Genomic DNA, 21,552 nt, shown 5'->3' with positions numbered 1-21,552 from the left:
TCAGAGAGCAAAGATTATTCTTATTGCTTAATAAATGATGATCAGTTTATGTCACCCTGTGGTGCAGCGATTACGCCCTTCCCTGCAGGATTACAATAAAGATGGAGGTATAACCTGGGTTATCTCTTAATCTGTCACGTTGGCTGTAAATTAGGCAGATTTCCAGTTCCAATGATGGTTCTGATGGAGAGCTGAGTCCCGGCAGCCTGGGCTGGTCCTCAGGGTGCTCAGGGAGCTGCGGTGGGCATGGCACAGCATGCTGGTGCCTGGGCTCCGTGGGAGAAGGGAGAGCATTCACCTCCTGCACGAGTGATTTACAGCAGTGTATCATTCCCAGATGCATGGTGTTACGAGTTGTTAGAGTTGCTTTAAATGTTACTAGAACCTAAAGCACCACACCCAAGGAAGAGATTGTGTCTCCCATCTTCACGCAGAAAGATGCTTTGGTAACACATCCTGTGTTTCACCACATCCTGGTGAGGATCTCTGCAATGAGAGGCGCTCCGACCCACTCCTGTCCTCCCTGCACCACGAGGAGAGCAGGGCTGCACCTTCCTGGTGTGGCACCTCGCTTCCCTCGGCGTTGAGCTCACCTGGGGCTGCAAACAGAAAGTGCCTTATCTCCCTGTGCCAGGCTCGAAACCCATAAGCATGAATAAGAGCTGGGTGTTACGTCCCACATGTACCAAGGAGCGTGCATTAGTAGTCCTGACTGATGTCAGACGGGATATTTCAGAGCATTAGTCAGTACACAGATGTATTGGCTCACACTCACACCCATTCCTAATTACAAATAAATCAGGCAATCCAGAAAAAATTAACAAGCAATAAGGAAAATACTATTAGCTTTTGTTTCGCTAATTCTGCTTATGGAAAAACTGTTTGCATTACCTGCCAGCAAATGAGTAGGCATTTTCCTATCCTGGATACGTCCTGGGGCTGAGTGGGAGTCTTTTCTGCTCTGGTAGCATATGGTTTTGGTAAAACTGTGCTAGGCAGTGCTCACTGCCCGCCTCAGGTCAAATAAAAGGGTTGAGTTACTCCCCCAACCCTTATAGTTGGGCAGGAGGACTGGGAGGCTTTACCTGAGCATAGGGATGACAGTTGTCCCCCACCCCGGCTGCTCTCAGTGTCCCCACTGGAGGTTTCAGCTCCATGGTTCTGGAAAGATTTCCAATTTCCAAAGTTTGGCTGCGTCTGCTGCATCTCCTCCCAGCTTCAGAAACAGTCCCCTGGAGCCAATGGTGCTCCACAGAAGAGCACAGCAACTGCAGCAATGAAGCCTGGAGGACCAGGACAGGGGAAGCACCCAGGCACTGCAAGCTGTGGGGCACCCACCAGGGCACAGGGGTCTGGTCACCCCGCGATGTTCCTGGCCTTGCTGGGGCTCCTAGGCATGCCTGTGGCTCACGGTGAGTACAGGGGCATGGGATGGGGGGGGGGGGGGGGGGGGGGGGGGGGTGTCAGGTCGGGGACCAGCGAGACCTGCTTGATTCTCACTTTGCTCTTGGGGGCTGGTGGGGTGATACCACCCTCCTCCCTCAAGCCTGGACACCCATCGCTTGATGCTCTCATGGATGCAGCCCTGCTCAGTGTCTTTGCCCAGAGGGGAAGCCTGGGCCAGCCCAGCCACCCTCCTGGGATGCTCACTGGGGCTGGTGAAGGAGCCAGGGGATGGCGTCCTCACTCAAGGACGTCTTCTCCTGTCACAGGTGACTGTGGGCCCCCACCTCACATGACCTACTCCAGACCATCCAGCGACGAGCCCACCAGCATCTTCCCCGTTGGATCCATGGTGACGTACACGTGCATCGAAGGCGCCATCAAAATCCCCGGGAAGGTGGACACGGTGAAGTGCCTGCCCGGTTCACGCTGGTCAAGACTGTCCGAGCCCTGCGGCCGTAAATACCTCCTTTCTCTGAAGCACAGCTCCCTTGCCTGTAAAATTTCTGTCCCTTACGGTGGCTGCTCTGCAATGGCCCCTCCTGGCACCGTACCAACCCGCTTCCCTTGGCGGCTGCTCGTCAGAGCTGCTGAGGGGTGCAGGGTCCGTGCCTGTCGGCAAGGGGCTCAGTCGGACGGAGCCCAGGATGCTTCCATGCCTCCCGACCCCGGGCTGGCAGAAGCTGTGGAAGCCGCAGCATGCAATGCCCCACCGCACACGCATGCAGCTTCTGAGTTCCTACTAAGAGCTTTGCCCACGCGGTTAATGCATCGTCACCTGCACTTTGCCAAAGATGCATTTGGCAGAGGAGCAGCCTGGTAAGAAAACAGAAGTAATTTGTGATGAACGTGAGGAGCTTTCCAAAAGCGCTGTAGCGAGAGCATTTCTGTGATTGTGAGGTTTATTTTGCATGCCTCCCGGCGGGCGGCTCTTCTAGACCCACTTTTCTTGACTTCCAGGGAGCTGTGGTGCCCCGACAAGGTTGCGGTTTGCTGCTCTGTCCAAGACGGACGCGAGGATTAATTTCTTTCCCGTTGGGACCAACGTGAGCTACGTCTGCCGCCCTGGCTATGAGAACACCTCGGAAAGCTCCCCCACCAGCACTTGCCTTGAAAACCTGACATGGTCCGAAGCTGCTGAGCTGTGCAGGAGTGAGTATCTCGGCTCTGCTCTCTCCACTTGCCAAAAAGCAGGTCAGGTAGCTGCTGCCAGCCCACGTGCTGAAATGCAGCCTGGTTGTCTTCCCAACAGCTACATGCTCAGTACAAAATAAGGTGGATATTTCTTGGATATAAGACTGAACAGCAGCAGTATCAATAATGTCCTTCGTTTGCCGCTGGCATAAACAGATTTGTTTGGATTTTCAGGTTAGGAAGTATGTTTGAGTCTGGACACAGCATATGCACAGGACAAATGGCAGTTTTCAATTCTAGTGCTGAGCTTCAAAATGAAGACAAAGCATGTATCTTGGTGAAATCCATGGAATACGGATTGTAGGATCCATATGTAAGATGATGTGGCAGCAATACATTTTTCACAGTCAGGTTACTGCCAGTCTATTGAGATGGAAATATCTGCAACTGTTCCCCTCTGCCCTCCTGCGAGGTGCTTACTGCTGGGGGTGGGGAGCACTTACAGGGACCCACACCTTCACCTGCGGCCGATTCTGGCTCCTGCCAGCTCCATTGTGACACGTGTGAAGTAAAACGCTTTGGTACCTTTGGGTACAACCCTCTAAGCCTGTCCCTTATTTAGACTTTTTTATTTCTCCATCCCCATGTGTTCTGCTAACGCTGGTCTCGTTCCCTGGCAGGGAGATCCTGCGGTGACCCGGGAGCGCTGCCCGCGGGCAGGATGGTCGTTCTTACAGATTTGCAGTTTGGTGCAAGAGTGAAGGTGTTCTGCGAGGACGGGTGAGTGGCGGGGCATGCCCCCAGCTCCGGTACACCGCTGCTGCTGCTGGAATACAGACTCCGGTCCAGTGCAACGAGCTTGTGGGCACAGGCTGGGCTGCTATTTCACAATATACCGCTCCTACAGCGTTGCTCTGACTGCAGAGCGTGCGGCTGCTTTTCATACTTGAATTACAGCTTTGGGCTGGGAAGGAATAAGACACAGCTGGAGGGAAGGGACTAGAGTCTGAGTTTATGGCTGCTTTTTCCTTCAGGACTCACCCAAAGGAAACTGAACTGCCCCAGGGTATATATCCCAGCAGGGCTGGTTGTACACTCAGTTTGCAACGACAGACTTCAAAACAAGTTACTTAAAATGCTTCATCTTAACATATTTGAGATATATTAAATAATAAGGCTTTATGGTGGATTTTTTAAAATTCAGTGATGTTCAGCTGGAAAAGGGCACTGAAGCACACTTTCCATCTCAGTGAGCTGACTCATGCCTTCTGCCTGCTTCCAATATGCAGTGGACTGACCTGCAAAATTAAACTCTTGTAACTCCAGCTAGTGTTCCTCCCTCCCGAGCAGGAACTGACTGGCATCATCTGCCTTGTTCTGCCAGTCTTCACAGCTGTTCAAACATAACAGGGTTTTTTTTCTCCAGATGTTCCCTTAGGATGGACTTTAGGGAAATGACAGCATGTCCCACCCTTCTGGCCTTCAGCTAATTTTTGGAGATATACATCAGGGTGGAGGGATAATGTTACCTATCTAAGCAGGATTGGATACTATCAATCATGTCCAAATGATGATTTTTTTTTTTGAACAGGAGGGTGTAGTTCAGAGGTTGGGGAAGGTGTCAGTCCTGTCAGAACAAGATGTAACCACTTTAGTGAAACATAGCTGCCTCTTGCCCCTCGCTGGTCCCTGCTGCATGCAGTGGATGCATTTGAATGTTTGCAGAGAGCAGCTGAGAAGGTAATGCCAGCACGCTGCTGGCACTTGCTTTTCTGGGAAAGCTTTAGCAACACAGCTACGCCCTTACAACCCAAAAGCAACGTGCTAGGGAGGAGGTGGCACTGAAGGACACCCGGCACCCCACCCTCTACCACCAGCACAAGGGACTTCAGCAGATCCAGCTGACCAGCCTCGGTAATGCAGCACCCTGCGAAGCGCAGGGGCTGAGCCACAGCCTTTCGAGATGCTGCGTGTGCTCAGGAGGGAGCTCCTCACCTGCCACCTCACCCGGGTGCCGGCAGCCTGCAGCCCAGCACCGTTCTCTGCCGGGAAGCGGGCAGGGAGAAATAGTCCCTGGTTCAGTAGATCCAAGCATCCGTGTGGGAATCCACAGCTAGCCTCAGCGCTGCGTGGCATTCAGTGCGTGCGCCGCTAGCCACCTGCTGCTGCTTCTCCCGCCTTTGCAATGGAAGATGCGCTCTGCAGCGAGGCAAAGGAGAGAATCAAAGCAGATTAACAAGGATCCTGGCAGAGGGCAAGGTGAAGGAGCTCTCCTGTTAACCAGCGTGTATCTGCACATCTGCTCACTTTAAAACTGCCTTTTCTATGCTGCTGATCACGCTGGTACCGGGAGGGGAAATTGTTTTCAGTTCCTGGCTAGTTACACATTTTTTTCTTTTCATGTCTATTTTCACTTAGGTACAAATTAGATGGGAGTCATTTCATCCAGTGTCAGCTTAAAGGAAATGATGTTGAATGGAGTAAACTTCCAACTTGCAAATGTAAGATTAATCCAACCTTAACTTTTGACTTTGCTCCAGTAGATCCTGCATCCTGACCTCTAGTCTAACCTGCCTTCACACCCCTGTTTTTGTTGGTGGTGTGTGGCAGATCTGTCACCAACACTGCAGCTGAGAAACACCCATTTGGCTGCTGGTGCTGTATTTCAGCAGTTTTGTTCCCACAAGATCAACATATTTTCTCATGACTTTAAGTTTGCAGTGGAGATGATGGGGTGAGATTTCAAGGGATCATGAGCCAGGGCATGGCAAGTTCATTTTCTGTGAGCCTTGGAGTGAGGGGGAGAAAGACATGACAGCAGGAACACTTAAGAAACAAGAGAGAGAATCGAGACAGAAGGCAGGGCTATTTACCTGTCCTCAGTTGTCCAGAAAGTTTATTGCCTTCAGGAATCCTAGGTGGACCCAGGAAAAATTTTGCGTTTTCATTATTACTGAAACTTCTAGCAATACCCATGTTGATCTTCTTTCCTGCAGTAATTACCTGCTCTTCACCTCCTCAAATTAGCAACGGAAAGCATGATGGTGAAGGTGTAGAAAAATTCGCTTACAACACAACCGTGACTTACAGCTGTGAGTCTGGCTTCCAGCTCGTTGGAAATGTGAGCATCCGTTGCACGAGTGTGGACAAAACAAACGGAGTCTGGAGCGGAGCTGCACCTGAATGCAAAGGTGGTTTCATCTGAATTTAATGTTTATTTTTAGTATTTAGTATGCACCGGCCTAAAATATTATGATTGCTTAGTACAGGACATGTCAGGTGTAAGTCATACTGCAGTTTTAAAAAGGAAAAGTGCAGTGCTGCTACAGTGAGTAAGGAATGAACCGTCTGTGCGGGAAAAGCATAGTGCTCCTAGCAATACCTGCTCTTTACACCCTAGAGAAAAGGACATCTGTCAAACAAGGAGCAAAAGAAATGGAAAGGAGTCCTGTTCCCCAAAGTGAGTCAAAATGATTCTATATTGAATCAAGTCCCACGTTTCCCAACTGAATTTGCTCCTTATCACATTTCTATGAAAAATCCATTTAATGAATTTCACACCGTGATTTTCATTCTTTCAGGATCCCGTGGAAATGGCATCCAGCTATCTAAGAAGGCTTTGACCTGGGAAATGAAGCTCAACCTTTATAAAAAGGCACTCCAAAATACCATCTCCTTCTCCCATTCTTCTTCCATCTCCAAGACACCAGGTCAGTCCTGGAGGCTCATTTGGAGCTGAGGGGAACTCATCAATGGGACTCCCTGCTTACTCCCAGTCCTACACCTGGAGTTTTCTCCCCCCGCCCCCATGTTTCTCGTCAGTGTCCAGGAATTGTGCTAAATCAGCCTTCAGATTTGTTCTACCTCTGTACAAAACCCAAAGCTACTATTCTCCTGGGACCAGCCAAGCATTCATGTGTCTTCCAAAGTACACGGGGATCTCTGGCATCCTCCCCCAAGCTGGCTGCTTTGAAAACTTAAAACGGTCCAAAGTTGCATCATTTTGTGGAAGTGAGTGATTCTTTTTTTCTTTTTTTTTTTTTTTTTTTTTTTTGTTGTAGTCTTTTCTTCTATAGTTTTTCTCTGTATAATTTGTATTTTTCACTGGTTGGGCATCTGATTCAAAGCTCGGCTTTGACTGTACTGACCTCCTCCTCTTACAAAAGCTTTGCTTTTTATGAAACGTATTTTCATTTATCAATTGTTTCCTTGCCATCGTGCTACTACAGGTTCCATTTAACTCAATCTTTGCCACATTGAAAAGCAAGAGATACCTTTGTACCACGTAACCTTCAGAGTGCTGGGGCTTCTGTCCCCGTTCCGACGGTGAGGTCACTAATGCTGATCTTGTTCCACATCAGTGAGGTCGTGGGCAGCCAGAAGGAGCTGGACATGGCAGAAGTGCTGCTACAACAGGTTCCCCACCCGCTGCAAAAGGTTATTTTACCCATAACAAAAGGGTAAGTGTCAGCTGTGTTGGAAACTATGTCTGAGAGGGAACTAGAAGCATTTAATTGTAAGCAATAAAGGCAAAACGCTCACCAGAGGGTCTCGCTACCCAGCTGGAGGCTGGTGAAAAGCACTTCTCTGGTGTCAGGGTCAAGCTGGACTCCCCCATCCCTGAGCCACATCTCTTGGGTCAACAGCAGAAAAATTGTCACTCCTGTGGTGGTGGGTTTTGTTCGTGTATCTGCACAGCCTAGGGCTGTAACATGAACGTGATGAGGCTGGTGGTTAAATCCAGGTCCAGAAATGCCCCTGTGTATGTCCAGCGTGGCCAGGAGGGATTTTCCCCATTGCGCCATCATTTCTCAAAGGCGGGGTTTGTTCCAAGCTGCTAGCATTGACAGGCTGGTGGCTGGGACCAAAAGCCCAAGGTATTTGACTGGACTGCTAAAGAAAGAATCCAAGAACCTCACTAGTGGGGCTAAAGGTGGGTAACGGGGCTGCATGGTTGGGCGCTTGTGGAAGTGTCTGTAGGAAAGATGTGGCAGTGGTGTCAGTGTATGAAAAGGGCTCCAAGAAGGGTTTTGCAGGCTTTAAAGGAAATATTTGGTGATGTTGTGCCCTCAGTAGGAGCAAATGAAGGCTAGAAGCATCCTAGATGATACAACATGGAAGGAAAGGGGAAAACTTCATCCTTTGTTTCTGCCTAGAAGTTTCTACTCGGCTCTATTATCTAATGTCAGAATGAAGATTGAGTTAAAGATCTCTTCCTGTTGGCTTTTCTTTCTTTTACTCTTGTCATACTTGGCACATCTTAAGGAGATCGTATCAAAGCAGCAGCTTGACATGCAGCCTCAAGTGTGGGAAATGCCACTTTGCATTGTGCTTCAGGAATTTGGCTCCGCTGCCCCAAAACTTGGGTCCTGTAAGACCAGTCCCTCGGTGCCAGAAGGCTGGAGCACGGGATGAGGTGGGGGGAAAAGGAACAACACCTGAAACCAGCCTTGAGGCTTTGAAGAAGGAATTGATTTGGGCCTTTCTGCAGTGCAATGCTAAAATTCACCCCAGACTGGGTGGGTTTTCAAAAATCTGAGCAAGAATCTTCTAATAGAAAACTTAACTCTCTTTGAAACTACAGCCGGGCCAGTCTTTGCCTGGGTGTTTCCTTCCCCCAGGCTGTGTGTACATCCCATGGGAAGCACGATGGGAAGTGCATGGGAAGATTTATCTGTAGCTTTGAAGCAGTTTATCTGTGATGGGGCTGCTCTCCTTCAGTGACACCATGACCAAGGGACCCCCCTGTGGACGAAACCCTGGCAGGTGGCAGTTGCACTTCCCTTGCATAGTCACAACAACAACTGTTGTGTGCTGCTCTTCCCGTCATCTCACTGCAGATGTAGACAAGGCACGCGGTGAAATGGGATCCCGCCGATCTAAGTATATCATTATCTTTTAAAGAGAATTAGCGCTGTAAGCAGGAGGCGTGCAGGAGGGCGCCACGTTCTGTTCCTGAGGCGCCCCACGCAATGGTTGTACTTGTCAGGACTCTTACACTTCCCTTTATAACAAAGAATAAGCTCGATCAGGTCTGCCCCACCTTACATGTACAAAATATATATTTTTAATTGTGAGATGTTTTAATGTTCCAAGAAATAGATTGAAAATTACTTACGCAAAAGTTGGGTAATTCCCATAGCTGCTTCTCCCATCTGATTTTTTCCTTTTTCAGCAATTTTCTCCTTACACCCTGAATCCAATTATAATTCCTTACTGATCAGGCCAGCCTTTTTTCAGGCTGGGGGTGGGAAGCTGCAGTTTCTCAGAACCGCCTCAGGCTTTCTGCAGAATTGCTGACAGAACTCGGTTATGTCACAACCAGTTTGACTCGGTGTTTCCACAACCACAGATTTCCTTTTTTGCTAGCAACACGGAGCTGCTGGCAAAGCAATCCCTGTAAATAGACTCCCGGGACGGACGGACTGTCGGAGACCCCCAGCGCCCCGCTGAGCTGCTCCCTCCACACCCCAGGAATCTCTGGCTGCAGCCTGGGCCAGTGACAGATACGCCCACGGCAGCTGCCAGCGGGGTTGTGCCAACAGCAAAATACCGACTTCCCCATCTTGCAAAACTGTAAACTTATTTTAGGAAATCATCCTGCTTTGCACACTAAATGGAATGACAATCTTTCTATCTTCAGTACTTTAAGCACTTGATTTAGCAAAAGCTTTTTTTTTTGTATCAGACACAAGTTCTTTGCAGTTTGTATTTCTGCTCAGACTACATGAAAGATAACAGCCACGCATGGTCTGGCTATATCTGCTCATCTCCTGCTGTAACGGAGCTACTTCTGCCTTGCAGACAGAGGAAGGCAGCTCTGTGACGCTGCAGGCTGTGAGCACAGGCTACATGCAGACACAGAGGAGTAACTGCGAAGTGCACTCTCCGGTGCTGTCCCAGTGCAACAGAGGGACTGGAAATGTCAAGTCTACGGTGTTGGCTGCTCACCACCTTTGTCCTATACCGAATGCTAAAGCTCCCAAAGCCTTTCTGGGATTTTATTTTCATTTAGTAATAAATGATAATCATTTATAAAGGATAACCTGTGAATTCAGCTGCCCGCTGTTCCCTTTTCTTATTTTGTGCTCTTTTCAAGAAGGTATCTGCTTTTAGGCACAGCTTGGCAATATTCAGATTTGATCAGTTCTTTATCAGCATTCCTATTTATTTTCTCAATGGCTTCCTATGCACGTTTAACTTGGTTTTTTTTTTAAAAAAAAAAAGCCACAACAGGAAAGAAAGAAAGAAAGGAAGGAAACGTATGCAGTAATGTTTGGGAATGTGTTTCTAGTAAGTGGTCTGAAAATGAAAGCTGGAGCGATGGCGATTGGCCTTCATCCTGTTTGGCCACCCTGGTCCTGAGCTCTGCAGCCCCTCTGCTCCGGCTTCCCAGCTCAGCCCGCTGGCGCCTGGGGTCGGCCCCAGCAAGGCTCTGGGAGCTGTGGGCCACATCCCAGGCTGCTGCCCTGCGCGGGGGTGGCAGGAGCTCGTGGGAGCGGGCAGGGAGCCGAGGCCAGGTTTCCATGGAAAGCCCAAGAGCAGCTCTGGCAGGTCAACCCCTGGTGTTGCTGGAAACATCATGCTGTTCCAGTGGGAGCCTGGCAGCGCAGGGGCATGGAGCAGCACGGGTCAGGCTCCTCGCTCTACGTGCTTCCACTTCTGCCGTTGCCATCTGCTTGGCCTGATTTCTGCAGCACGGGGAAGGGATGTCGGAGCAAGATAAAGCGGAGCCCCCCCGGCAGCTCCAGCTGAGCAGGCGCAGGATGGCAATCGCAGGGCTCAGCTGCTGGGGCAGCGCCTCAGCGGGAGGTTTCGGTGCCTGGTCAGTTACTGGGGCAATACAGGGCAAACTGGGACAGCAGATGTGGGTGGCAGAGAGACAGGGGACGGGTGGTCTGAGCCTGGTGGTCTCGGCAGGTAGAGGTGCCTCCTGCTTTCCTAGGCAGCCTGGTTCAAGGGGTAAATCTGAACCCTGTTAGCAAGGGGGTGTCACAGAGTTGAATCTACAGCAGTTGGTTCTTCCGATGCACGGGTGAACAGAGGAGACTCGACATTAAAAGAAGTCTTTGCCAAAACCTTCTCAACACCTTGCTAGCCCGTGCTGAGCTTGCTGCTGTGAGCTATTACAAGAGAACTCCTCAGCATTTAAAGCATTATTTTTTTTTCCCTGTTAGCAACTTTCTTTTGAATTTTGCAGCCACCACCCCAATTCAGACCTGAGAGGGGCAGTGACCTATAAAAATATGTGGCTCAGATATCACCACCTGATTTGTCAATGTGTTCACAAGTATTTTTAAAGGAATGTGTTATCGAAGCTGCTTGATTCCCTCCCTTAAGAAAACACCTCTTGGCCTCATTGCAAATGCTTTTGTTACTTACATCTGCTTGGAACTTAAATTGTATTGGAAAATGAAATGGGGGGAGGGGGGTGGGGGTGATTTTGAGCTTCTTAGTGGAAACGTTACTGTTTCCCGGATAACAAGGGCAGGCTGCTGCTGGCTGCCCTTTCCTCAGGGTGGGGTGGCACATCCTGACAGTATCATCGCCTCAGCCTTTCCTTTGGCTCTTCCCGCATCCCCAGGCAGCGATCCCAGACCAGCCCTGCTTTCCCCCGTGGGCACAGAGCCCAGGCCATGCCCGAGGACACCCCTGACCTCGGCAGGCAGCACAGCCTCTCGTTCGAGGAGTTTTGTGTTTAACTAGGAGAGTTACAGTGGAAATGTTGGTATCCCCATTGCCCTGTCTTGTGCGCAGGTGTTGGCAGAAGCAGCTCAATTAGCAGCTTTGAGGTGGGTCTGATTTACAGCCCTCTGGGCTCCTGTGCACCCCGCGGGCTGGAGGGGGGCCCTCGGCTTCTTCTCTTCTTGTAGGAAAACCTCCCTTCACCCAGGTCTCCTCCTAGGGACAGGGACGGGCAGGTGACGTTTGAAGGCAGTTTGAGGGGGCCTGGCAGGGGGTTGGTGCCCCCGTGCTGGGCTCCCTGGGCCCGATGCTGTCAGAGAGGGCAGGAGGCGCCCATGAAGGCGCAGCTCTCGTCCTGCACGCAGCAGGGCCAGCGCTGGGGCACCCATGGGACCTGCTGTACGCTCCTGGTGTGGGGCGTGCTGCAGGGTTCACCGCTGGAGCGGGCAAGACCCATGTGCTGCCCTTTTTGTGGTTTATTTTGGTTTATTTTATTTGAGGTTTTATATATATCTATATAATTATTATTAATTTTATTTTAAATTGTATTTTCTCTTTCATTTTATTTTCCTTTGGTGTCTTTCCTGGAAGGTGCAGAGAAGAGACTTGCACAGGAGCGGCTGAGGCCGCGGCTGTGCTCCACAGAGCCTCGCTGCATCCCCCCCCAGCTGCATCCCCCCCCCCGATGCATCCCCCCCGCGCGGCATTCCCCCCCCCGCATCCCCCCCGCTATGCAACCCCCCCGCTGCATCCCCCCTCCGCTGCATCCCCCCCCCCCGCATCCCCCCCGCTATGCATCCCCCCCGCTGCATCCCCCCCGCTATGCATCCCCCCCGCGCTGCATCCCCCCCCCGCGCTGCATCCCCCCCCCGCGCGGCATCCCCCCCCCGCGCTGCATCCCCCCCCCCCGCTGCATCCCCCCCCCGCGCTGCATCCCCCCCTCCGCTGTATCCCCCGCGGAGCCCCCCCGCGCTGCAGACGGGCGGTGCGCGGGAGGTTTCCCAGCGACGGGATGGAGGGAGGGGGAGCCGGGGGGGTGCAGGCCCGGGGGGCGGCGCCGCTCCCGGCTGTACGTCCCACTGCCGGGGCCGCTCCCCCCGCGCCGGAGGCCGGAGCCCCGGGTGGGGCCGGCCGGGCGGTGCCGGGCTGCCCGCTCCGCTCCGCTCCCGCTCCCGGTCCCGCTCCGCTCCCCACAGCGATGGGCTCCGGGCGCCGCCGCTCGCCCCTGCCCGCGCTGCTGGTGCTGCTGGTGCTGCCGCCCGTGGCGTGGGGTGAGTCCACGGGAGGGGTGGGGGCCGCGCGGTGAGCCCTGGCACCCCTGCGTGTGCCCGTGTGCGTGTGTGTGCCCTGTGCGTGTGTACTCCATGTGTTGTGTGTGTGCGCCCTGTGTGCATGTGCCGCATGTCTGTGCTCTGAGTGTGTGTGTCCCGTGTGTGCATGTGCCCCGTGTGTGCGTGCTCTGTGTGTGTGCTCCATGTGTATGTGTGCCCTGTGTGTGTGTGCCCCATGTATACGTGTGCCCCATGTGTGTGTGCTTCATGTATATATGTGCCCTGTGTGTACATGCCCCATGTGTGTGCTCTCTGTGGGTGCCCTGTGTCTGTGCCCACCCCATGTGCATGTGTGCACATGCCCGTTTGTGTGCTCCATGTGCATGCATGTGCTCTGCGTGCATGTGCTCACCTGTGTGTGCTCCGCTCCGCAGTGTGTGTCAGGGGTGCGTGTGCCGTGCTCTCCCGCGGACTTTGCGTGTGCATCCGTGCTGCGCCCTGCGCAGGGCAGCAGGAGCCCCGCTAAATCCAGGTTTATTTTGCCACAGGTGACTGTGGGCCGTTGCCAACCATAAGCCACGCGGAGCCCCCAGAGGACTCTAAGCATCAGGGAAGCTTCAGCGTCGGCTCCAGAATAACGTACAGCTGCCATAGGGGTTACGTTAAACGCCCCTTGCTGTCAGATACGATACAGTGCCTTACAAACTCCCAGTGGTCCAACCTCCCGGAGTTCTGTGGCCGTAAGTATTTCACTTTCTCTGAAACGAGCTGCTCGGCGATGCACGCCGCTGGGAGAGCTGCTTTAGCAATCGCTCCTTCAAGTTTCCTCATCCAGAGGGACACCAGGTGAAGTTGCTTGTCAGAGAACCTCTTACAGCCCCATTTTCCTAACCCGGCTTAGTCTGTTCGAGCCACACACTGGCGTTTGGGTGTTAAGAAAGATGAATCATCAGCTTGGGGAAGCACGGGAAAGAACCACAGTGGCACAGCGCTGGCACAGCGGCTGCTGGCGCGAGCGTTCACTGGGGGGGGGGGGGGGGGTTGGTGCTGGGCTTTGCAAACCGCCGTGGTGCGAGCTGCCTGCACTTCCCCACCTCAAACACTTCATCGGTGGAATTGGCAAGGGAGCTAAGCACTGCACTTGTGACTGATCGAAAAAGAGCAAATTTTAACGTTTAAAAGCTTTTGTCGTTAAATAGTCACCTAGGGATATTTTTCAATTACACAAATTACTGATCACCTTCTTTAAAGTTGGGGTATTCATATTCTTAGGGCAGCTTGCGCGTTATCGCTTGGGTATGTGTTTATACGTAGCTGAATGCAAAATATTGTTGTTTTTGCTTTGTAACAGTACGCTTTGGTCATCTTTGTTGTTGCTAGGTAGCTGTCTCAGCCCACCACGTGTGCGCTTCGCTAGAATATCGCAAGAAGATGAAATAAAGAATTTTTATGCTGTTAACGTCACTGTGAGGTATATTTGTCGCCCAGGCTACGAGAATACCACGGCCCAGCTCCCCACCAGCATGTGTCTAGATGATTTAAGCTGGTCAGAAGTTCCCGAGCTGTGTCGGAGTGAGTGTCTCCTTGCTGTTCCATTTGCTCCAGCATCCTCCCACAGCTGCACCGCAGCACTGTGTTCCAAGTGCTTGTGTTTCAGGATTGCTATTTTTTAATGACCTTTAGCATGAAATATCATCAGATGCCTGGTCTGACGTTGCCATACTATCATGAAAAGTTTGTCTCTGGCATTTTTGCCTATCCTTGTAGTGTCCTAAGGATAATCTTACTCTTTTCTAGGGAAATCTTGTGGTATTCCAGAAAATCCAGAATATGGCAAAGTTATTACAACTGATCACCTGTTCGGTGCAAGGGCAGAGGTGGTCTGTAACCGTGGGTGAGTGTGAAGCTGCCCACTGCGTCCCAGTCACCTGGCCAGAGCCACTGGTGTGTGAGCTGGGATGAAGGGCTCTGCCTGTCGAGTCCTTGGCACCTCTGTGGGGTGACATATTCTGGCTTGGTGACGACAGACTCGTTTGGGTTGTGCCTTTCACCCCTGCAGGTACACGTTGAAGGGAGCGTCACGGATCATCCATTGTTCCATAAGGGGAAGTAAAGTGGGCTGGAGCCAGCTTCCCGCTTGTCAGGGTAAGTTGTGCAGTGCCTGCCTGGCAATACCAGATATTCCAACTCGGAAATACTGCACTGGGTGTTGATTTGACTAAATGAAGTCAGGGCAGTATCTCTGTTAGGGAGAGAGCTGGTGTGATGAAAGCAGGGATTAGCCAGGAGCATCGCTGATGCCTTCTGCACGTGAAGGACGGACACCAGTGACCAGCCCCGTGGCCTCGGTGTCCCTTCGGGCTGCCGTGGCACTGTGGGCACAGGACAGCGGGCTGGGAGGCACCTGAAGATATCTGGGTGCTGAGAGGGTGGCCAGTGCTCCCGCTTCAGCCCCTGTGATGGGTGCAACGTGGCCCTTGGGTTTTCCTCCTTTCACAGCGTGGAGAAGAGCATCCCAGAGGTCACCTGCTCAGTTTTTTTTCTTTTTCTCCCCCAGCTATTTCTTGTTCTCCGCCTCCAGCTATTCCCAATGGGATGCATAACGGCAGCAGTACAGAGGAGTTCACGTACAACTCGGTGGTGATGTACATGTGTGAGCCTGGGCTCCAGCTTGTGGGAAATGAAACTCTTCATTGTACAACAGAAAACCAGGTCGATGGCGTCTGGAGCGGGTCTCCTCCCGAATGCAGGGGTGGGCATTGCTGGATAATCATCTTGTTCTCGAGCAGTTTTTCTTGCTGTGCAGTTAATTAATCCTAATTCCCTGCTCTTAGAAAGGGAAGGGCTCCAGTTTGGTCAGCATTCCCGTAGGCGTTGTTTCCAGGGGAGCAGCATCTGCTTTCAGCAGCGATGGTTGGCAGGTCTGTGCTTTTGCACGATGCCCAGCTCTGCTGGGAGCGCCATGAGCACAGCCGCACACAGGTTTACATTTTCTCTCCAAGAGGAACAAGCAGAATTTTAATTAACAATGTGTGAAGTGTATCAGTAATTGCAAAGCTGGTGGACTAAACCCCAGAAGGGATTTGTATCTGATGTCCAACAACACCCAGGCCAAGCGGGACAGCAGGGTCCCCTCTGTCCTTAAGGGCTGTATTGTCACCAGCAGGTCCCTGTGTGACTCTTCCACAGCTCTCGCTGTTGTAGCCACAGATGCACAAGCCACCTGCTCATGCTACATTTACTCCTCACTGAAGTATTATATATATTCTGTATAAATGGAGAATTATATGAAATATAATTTTGAGTCATTTTCCTTTATTTGTTTCTCTCTATAGTTAGCACTACAGCAGCGACAAACCAAACTAAACCCTCGGAAGAGAAGATAGGAGGGAATCCTTACTGGCTAGGTAAGAATTCAGGAAAGGCATTCAGCCTCAGAGTCCTTGTAATTGCTGTAGTTGCACCCAGACTGGGCACTCCACGTGCTGTTGGTTTTCTGCTCCTGTTGTGCCTTCTTCATTCCTTTTGGTGGGTCCATCTTCCCATTTCTAAGGGACTGCTCAGGTTTGCTCCCTGTCCTAATCCCCTTTTCTCTCTGTTCTCAGCTGACATGATACGGGGTAGGATTTTTGATGCTGGTGAGGATTTTTGACTCCCTCTGTGCAGCCAAGCAGCTCAGTAGAAACCGCTGACGTTATCTTGGCTGTATTTGGATGTTGCTGAGGGTGGAGCAGCCTGGAGCTACGGACCTCAGCTCTCTCAGTGGAGAGAGGAGGAGTGAGGGACTCCAGTGGACTCCAGCAGCGTGTAATGATGTGTGTAGTAGTTGATGACAGGTTGTTTTATAGCATTTTGTCTTCTCAGCAGCTTTATGGTTATCTGGGTTTGAATAATGTTGTTCTGTGGGAATAGACTTAGGAATTTCCTTGTTTAGTTATCAGCATTGTTGGCTTCATTTTTTTAACGTGTTTCATTATTTTCTTCTCTAGTGAGTATCCTCATCCCAAGTTGCATTGGTAAGTAGTTTAAAATAGAAAATATACTTTCCTAAGCCTAAGTTGTTATTTGCTGTTAAATACCTGGAGTTGGTGGGTTTGGTTATTCATTTCGCTACCCCTGGTACTGAGTGCTCTGGTCAGGATTCAGGGATTTCTCTGCTGCTGGGTAACGCAGCAGCGTTGCAAGCAACTGGACAGATTGTCTGTGTCTTACTATGGAAGAATCCAAAGAAGTCATTGTAAGAAGCCAACCAAAAACTGTACACCCTGTCCCTCTTGAATTGATAAAGTTGCTTTAAAAGGGCTTGGCGTGCTTCAAAAGATAAGAGATTAGTGAAGCTCGGAACATCCTTGTGATGAAAAAGTTCAAGTACTAAAAATGGTGAACGCGTTTAAAATACAAAAGGGGGCTGTCTATAAAAACACTAAATAAATGAGGATCACACCCTCAACAAGTTCAGCATGGCACCACACTTCGTGGTTTCTGTGCTTTGTGTTCAGAGACACAAGAGGGGGGTGTGCGTTATTCTGGCTGAGGGGGGGCTTCTGTGTGGTGACAGGCAGCCCCGGAGCAGAGAATTTTGCAGCCCGTCTTTTACCAAACTGCAGTATTTCTCTGGAATTACATACCAAATTTGTTGTTTATTTTGGGTTGGGTTTATTTGTTGTTGGTTTTTTTTTTCTTTTTTCTTCTTTGTTTGTTAGTTCTCCTAGTAGCCCTTGGAATTCTAGCTGGGATCATCACGAGGTGCAACGACAATAAAATCCAGTAAGTGAGCCTAAGCTACTCCCTATAAATCATAACTTTCTCTAAGGAGAACTGAGTATTTCCTTTTAAGCTCTGAGGTAATTACCTTCAGTATATATTTGCACAATTGTTACTGTCTTTCCATGTTGCTAAGTTGCTTTTTATTCTACGAGTGTTCTCCTTTCTGTCTCTTCAGGTCTTACGATATGGATTTACAAAAGCACGAGATGAAGGGAAGGGATCCACCAACACATCCAAAAGGACCAGATGATGAGAAGCAGCCCTTGCTGTGGAGTTCCTATTTTTGGTAGGTTTGCTTGTTCGTCTGCCCAAAAGCTTGTGCCACTCTTCCCACGGATCTCCCTGGTGTTATTTCTAGCTACAAACCTTGCCATGCCTGACTGCACATCCTCCTGCAGTCTTTGACTCTAAAACACCAAGCCCTCTGCCGATGCGAGGGATGTGCCGCCCGCCCAAGAGGCAGCAGCTGCTTCACGGGAGGGTTTGGTGTTGGTGGCTGCTCTGGGGGCTCAGCAGGAGGGATTCCCCCTTCTTTCTCATCTGCAGCCACACAACGAGTTGCCACGTGTGTCCCACCTGCGAGAGGCAGCTGCACGCCGCCCTGGCCCCCCACGCCGAGCCCCCGCACCGCGGCTGTGCCACCTGCGAGGACTGGCTGAGCACCCAGCCCGGCACGCCGCCCACCTACTTGATCCCCAGCATCGACGGCAGGGACAGCCAGAGCCCAGCGGGCACGAGGTACCACGACCGACCAGGCATTTGCTCCTGGGTCCGCGTGGAGCAGAATGGGGGGAAGGGGTGCTTCTTGCAGGGGAGAAAGCATCTGTGCGCGGATAGGGCAGGATTTGCAGTTTGGATTCCTCTGGTTCCTTTAAGTTCAGTTTTGGCAGTGGAAGGTATGCGCTGTTTAGAAGAAAAGCGGTTCCGCCGGGCAGCAGTCATTCCCGGAGGGCCATGCCTTCAGCTGGGTTCAGGCTGTCTTCTCTCTCTCTCTGCGCTCAGCTCTCCCGCCCAGGCTGCAGAGGTGCTGGGGGGTGACCGCACAGGAGAAGCTGTTTCGGAGTGGAGCAAGGTGGAGCAGCCCTCGAACCATGAAAGGTCTGTCTGCCACTCAAAAATACGCGGATGCCACGGTGGCCTTGAATAAGTAGTTTTAGAGTAGAGTAGAATTGTATTTATTCAAGCAGAAAATAAGGATGTTCCACCCCTCCTTGCTCATTCCCACCTCTTTCCTGTCTTGACACTCCGCTTAGTATTACAGCATTTAATTACTTTTGAAACACTAATGGCTCTGCTTTTTTCCCCTAACACGAGGGAGCTCTGGGCAATCTTTATGCTTTGTTCTTTCAGTGCTTTTAAAAGGCATTCCGCACGTGCGCGTGTTTCTCCTGTTCCTTTACTGTGTTGTGCTGCACACCACAGTGCCTGGAGGGTTCCCGTGCCAATGCCGAGCTGCCCGCTCTGCTCCTCCTCTGCTCTGGGGGAGCAACAGGCGTCGGAGGCGTAATTGGCTTTGCAGGTTTCGTGGGGTGAGGCTGGGAACTGGGGGTCTAGCTATAAGGAGGGTACGGATTTATGAAACAGTGTGTTTCAGGAGAAGCAAAGAAACACCTCATCCCTTTTAGCAAAGCGGGGGAGGTTTGTGGTAGAGCTGACTCCAGGTTTCCATCCTGCTTGGGACGGCACCTCAGTACTGGGGAAGCTGGCAGTGCTGAGCGTCACGGTGATTTTTGAGTCTCTCTAGAGGGACTCAACATAGGACCTCAGCGATGCTTCTCCACAGCAGCCACCACATCTGCCCCATCTGTGAGAACTGGCTGCGCGCCCACCTTGGCCAGTGTGACAGCGCAACACCTGGGGGGCGGCCGGGGAGGCCCCGCCGGCAGGACGAGAGGTGAGTGCGATGCGGCCGGTGCAGGGAGCTCCTCTCAGCATCGAGCACCGCGGTGTGCGCCGAGCATCCTCAAACCTGAGTTAACCGCTTCGCTTGGAATAAAAAAATGACGGAGGCACATAAATGTCAGTTCCGCTTGCTTATAGCTTTGAATCAGAGGAAAAGCACAGTGCCTGCTTGCAAGCAGAGAGGTGAAACTGGTGCGGGGTTTATCCGGATGATGCTGGCATAGTTTTCTTGGTATGTCTGAATCAGCTTGTGCTCCTCAGCTGCCCTCGCTTGGCTCAGCCTCACGTCTTCTTTGGCCCACAAAGGAGCTCTGGTTTCGGTTAAGCAGCAAAGAGCCGGAGTGCTGTAAGAGACCCTTCCGTTCACCTAGCTGCCGAGAGCTTTTTCCACCCCAGGCATGGCTGTTTTGTTTGGGGTACAGCAGCCATGAGGTGAGCAAAGAGCTGCCCTATGCCTCCCTTATTTTTTGGCAGTTGCCCACAAAGCTTAAGAGTCATCACTGGCAGAGGCAAATTCAAACAAATATTTGGTTAAAATAAACACGGTTTGAGGCGTGCAGCTGCCTGCTTTAGCCTTTTTAAGTATGAACTTCTTTTTAGTGATCATTGATTTCATGTGCTTGTTCCACTTGCTTTTAGCCCTAACCCTGGAGGAGCCATTTTGGTTCTGCACTCATGAGTCGCTAGTTGTTTGGGTTTAAAAAGTTCATAACTTTGAAACTGTTAATGAAACTAGCTCTCCTGGGTGGCAGAGCCTGTGTGGCGTGGCTCGGCGAGGAGCACTTTCCGACACGAACCCGCCAGGGCTCACCCTTGGCTCTCTCTTCACAGCCCGTGGGGTCCCGTCTGCCCCTCCTGCACCGACCGGCTGCACATCTCCCTTGTCCACAGCGACAGGGCGAGCTGCCCCGTGTGTCCCCTGGCCGGCGAGGGGACCCTGGCTCACCTTGTCTCCCGCCGCACCCCCAGCTGCCACGTCTGCCCCGTCTGCGCGGTGCCAACCCACACACACCTGTGCCAGCCCCAGCACCCAGCACCCAACGGTAGGGACCCCCACGGGGGACACCCACGCTATGGGGCCACAAACCGGCGGCTGCAAAGCTGAGGGGCTGCAGCACGTGGTGACTAACCCTAATTAATTGCTCATTTCCCTGTTGCAGGATAAATGCCGACAGCCATAGCGCTCTTATCGGCGTGAGGCTGGCGGGAGGGCAGGGGGGTCACTGGCGCTGTCAGGGCTGACGCCTGACATGCAATAAGGCCACCTGAAGTGTCTGATTTCACAATCAAGAATTTCTTTGTAAAGAAGCAGGAAAACCAAAGCATACTTCAAATCCAGCTCCACGGTGGTTCAATACCTACTCTGTTGTTTGGTTTAGTATAACAAAACTATTTTTGTAGCTTTTAAAGTGAGGGTTTAAAAAAAAGTCAGTAAATGTTTCTTCCCACTGGGAAAACAGTTTCAAAGTAAACACACTCTTTGCACAGTCTTGCAAGATTTACTTGTATTATAAAAGGTACTACTTGTATTTTAAAAAAATGTACTTGTTTACTGAGGTTCCTTTACTAGCATACAGATAAAAGTGCAACAATTGCAGTATTTATAATGAAACATTTTGTAAATAAAAGGAATACAAAATAAGCAATGATGGCATCCTGGCTTGGGGTTGGCATTGGGTTGATGGTTGTTTTTTTTCATATTTACTAATGAAACTTTCTCACAGAGCACTTGAAATGGTTTTGCAATGTCATTCTTTGCTGGATGTAATCAACTACTCAGGTAATTGCTGCTGCTCAGATAATTGCTGCTGTCATGTCCATAGCAATGTGCCTGGCCCTTCCTGGGAACTGTGATAGTGTTTCCTGGGAACCGCAATGACAGAGGCAAGGCACTGGGGCTGGAGCAGAGTCCGTTCCCCCCCACCCCCACCCCGGGCAGTACCGGGGCGGTGTGGGGAAGGTGTGGATCCTCTCCAGATATAACCCTGCCTCAGCTGACCCCGAGTATTCCTGTACCAGGCTGCAGCTCTGGCAAGGAGTTCAAGGATTAAGCTGACTGCTCCCTGCTTGGTGTTTATGGGCCTGTACTCCTTGGTTTGTTTTGACGTGGGGGCAAAATCAACAGTGATAATACAGAAGCTGTAAAAATTGCCTTCCTGCTTTATCGGTGTTTGCCAACAGATTGTGTTTATTGATGTTCTGGCAAAGGACAGGCAGTGCCACAGGTAGGGCAGAAAGGTGCTGTGCAGTTGTCTGATTCTGATACTGTATTTGTTACCGGGCTGGGACACAGCGTGTTTCTGGGGGCTTGTGCTGATGGGTGCAGTCCTGATATTGCTTTGAGGAGAGG

At 51.2% G+C, this 21,552-nt stretch overlaps 2 protein-coding genes across 7 annotated transcripts in view; both read left to right on the top strand.

The window, feature by feature from the left end:
- CR1 (complement C3b/C4b receptor 1 (Knops blood group)) overlaps positions 1 to 21,552 on the top strand; it is a 74,018-nt gene that overhangs the window by 16,811 nt on the left and 35,655 nt on the right. Inside the window, exons 15-29 of the mRNA XM_040616962.1 lie at positions 1,713 to 1,901; positions 2,404 to 2,642; positions 5,399 to 5,780; positions 12,459 to 12,533; positions 13,082 to 13,273; positions 13,914 to 14,105; positions 14,331 to 14,427; positions 14,593 to 14,678; positions 15,091 to 15,186; positions 15,869 to 15,940; positions 16,139 to 16,171; positions 17,237 to 17,300; positions 17,476 to 17,586; positions 17,847 to 18,038; positions 18,303 to 18,398. Coding sequence (XP_040472896.1) covers positions 1,713 to 1,901; positions 2,404 to 2,642; positions 5,399 to 5,780; positions 12,459 to 12,533; positions 13,082 to 13,273; positions 13,914 to 14,105; positions 14,331 to 14,427; positions 14,593 to 14,678; positions 15,091 to 15,186; positions 15,869 to 15,940; positions 16,139 to 16,171; positions 17,237 to 17,300; positions 17,476 to 17,586; positions 17,847 to 18,038; positions 18,303 to 18,398 — 2,116 coding nt within the window. The remainder of the gene's footprint in view (positions 1 to 1,712; positions 1,902 to 2,403; positions 2,643 to 5,398; positions 5,781 to 12,458; positions 12,534 to 13,081; positions 13,274 to 13,913; positions 14,106 to 14,330; positions 14,428 to 14,592; positions 14,679 to 15,090; positions 15,187 to 15,868; positions 15,941 to 16,138; positions 16,172 to 17,236; positions 17,301 to 17,475; positions 17,587 to 17,846; positions 18,039 to 18,302; positions 18,399 to 21,552) is intronic.
- Positions 12,371 to 20,844, top strand: CD55 (CD55 molecule (Cromer blood group)). 6 transcript variants are annotated; one of them, XM_040616975.1, is made up of 15 exons: positions 12,372 to 12,533; positions 13,082 to 13,273; positions 13,914 to 14,105; positions 14,331 to 14,427; positions 14,593 to 14,678; positions 15,091 to 15,285; positions 15,869 to 15,940; positions 16,523 to 16,549; positions 17,237 to 17,300; positions 17,476 to 17,586; positions 17,847 to 18,038; positions 18,303 to 18,398; positions 19,045 to 19,194; positions 20,034 to 20,245; positions 20,363 to 20,844. In XM_040616975.1, the coding sequence occupies exons 1-15, from the start codon at positions 12,461 to 12,463 to the stop codon at positions 20,365 to 20,367; spliced, it is 1,764 nt and encodes a 587-aa protein (XP_040472909.1). In that variant the 5' UTR covers positions 12,372 to 12,460; the 3' UTR covers positions 20,368 to 20,844. The 6 variants fall into 6 exon arrangements, with proteins under 6 accessions (XP_040472906.1, XP_040472909.1, XP_040472908.1 ...); XM_040616972.1 differs by having other exon boundaries at positions 12,371 to 12,533; positions 20,034 to 20,844; XM_040616974.1 differs by having other exon boundaries at positions 19,087 to 19,194; positions 20,034 to 20,844.

This window comes from Falco naumanni, chromosome 17 (genome assembly GCF_017639655.2).
Source record: "Falco naumanni isolate bFalNau1 chromosome 17, bFalNau1.pat, whole genome shotgun sequence".
Lineage (NCBI taxonomy): Eukaryota > Metazoa > Chordata > Aves > Falconiformes > Falconidae > Falco > Falco naumanni.
This window is presented reverse-complemented; position numbering and strand designations above follow the sequence as displayed.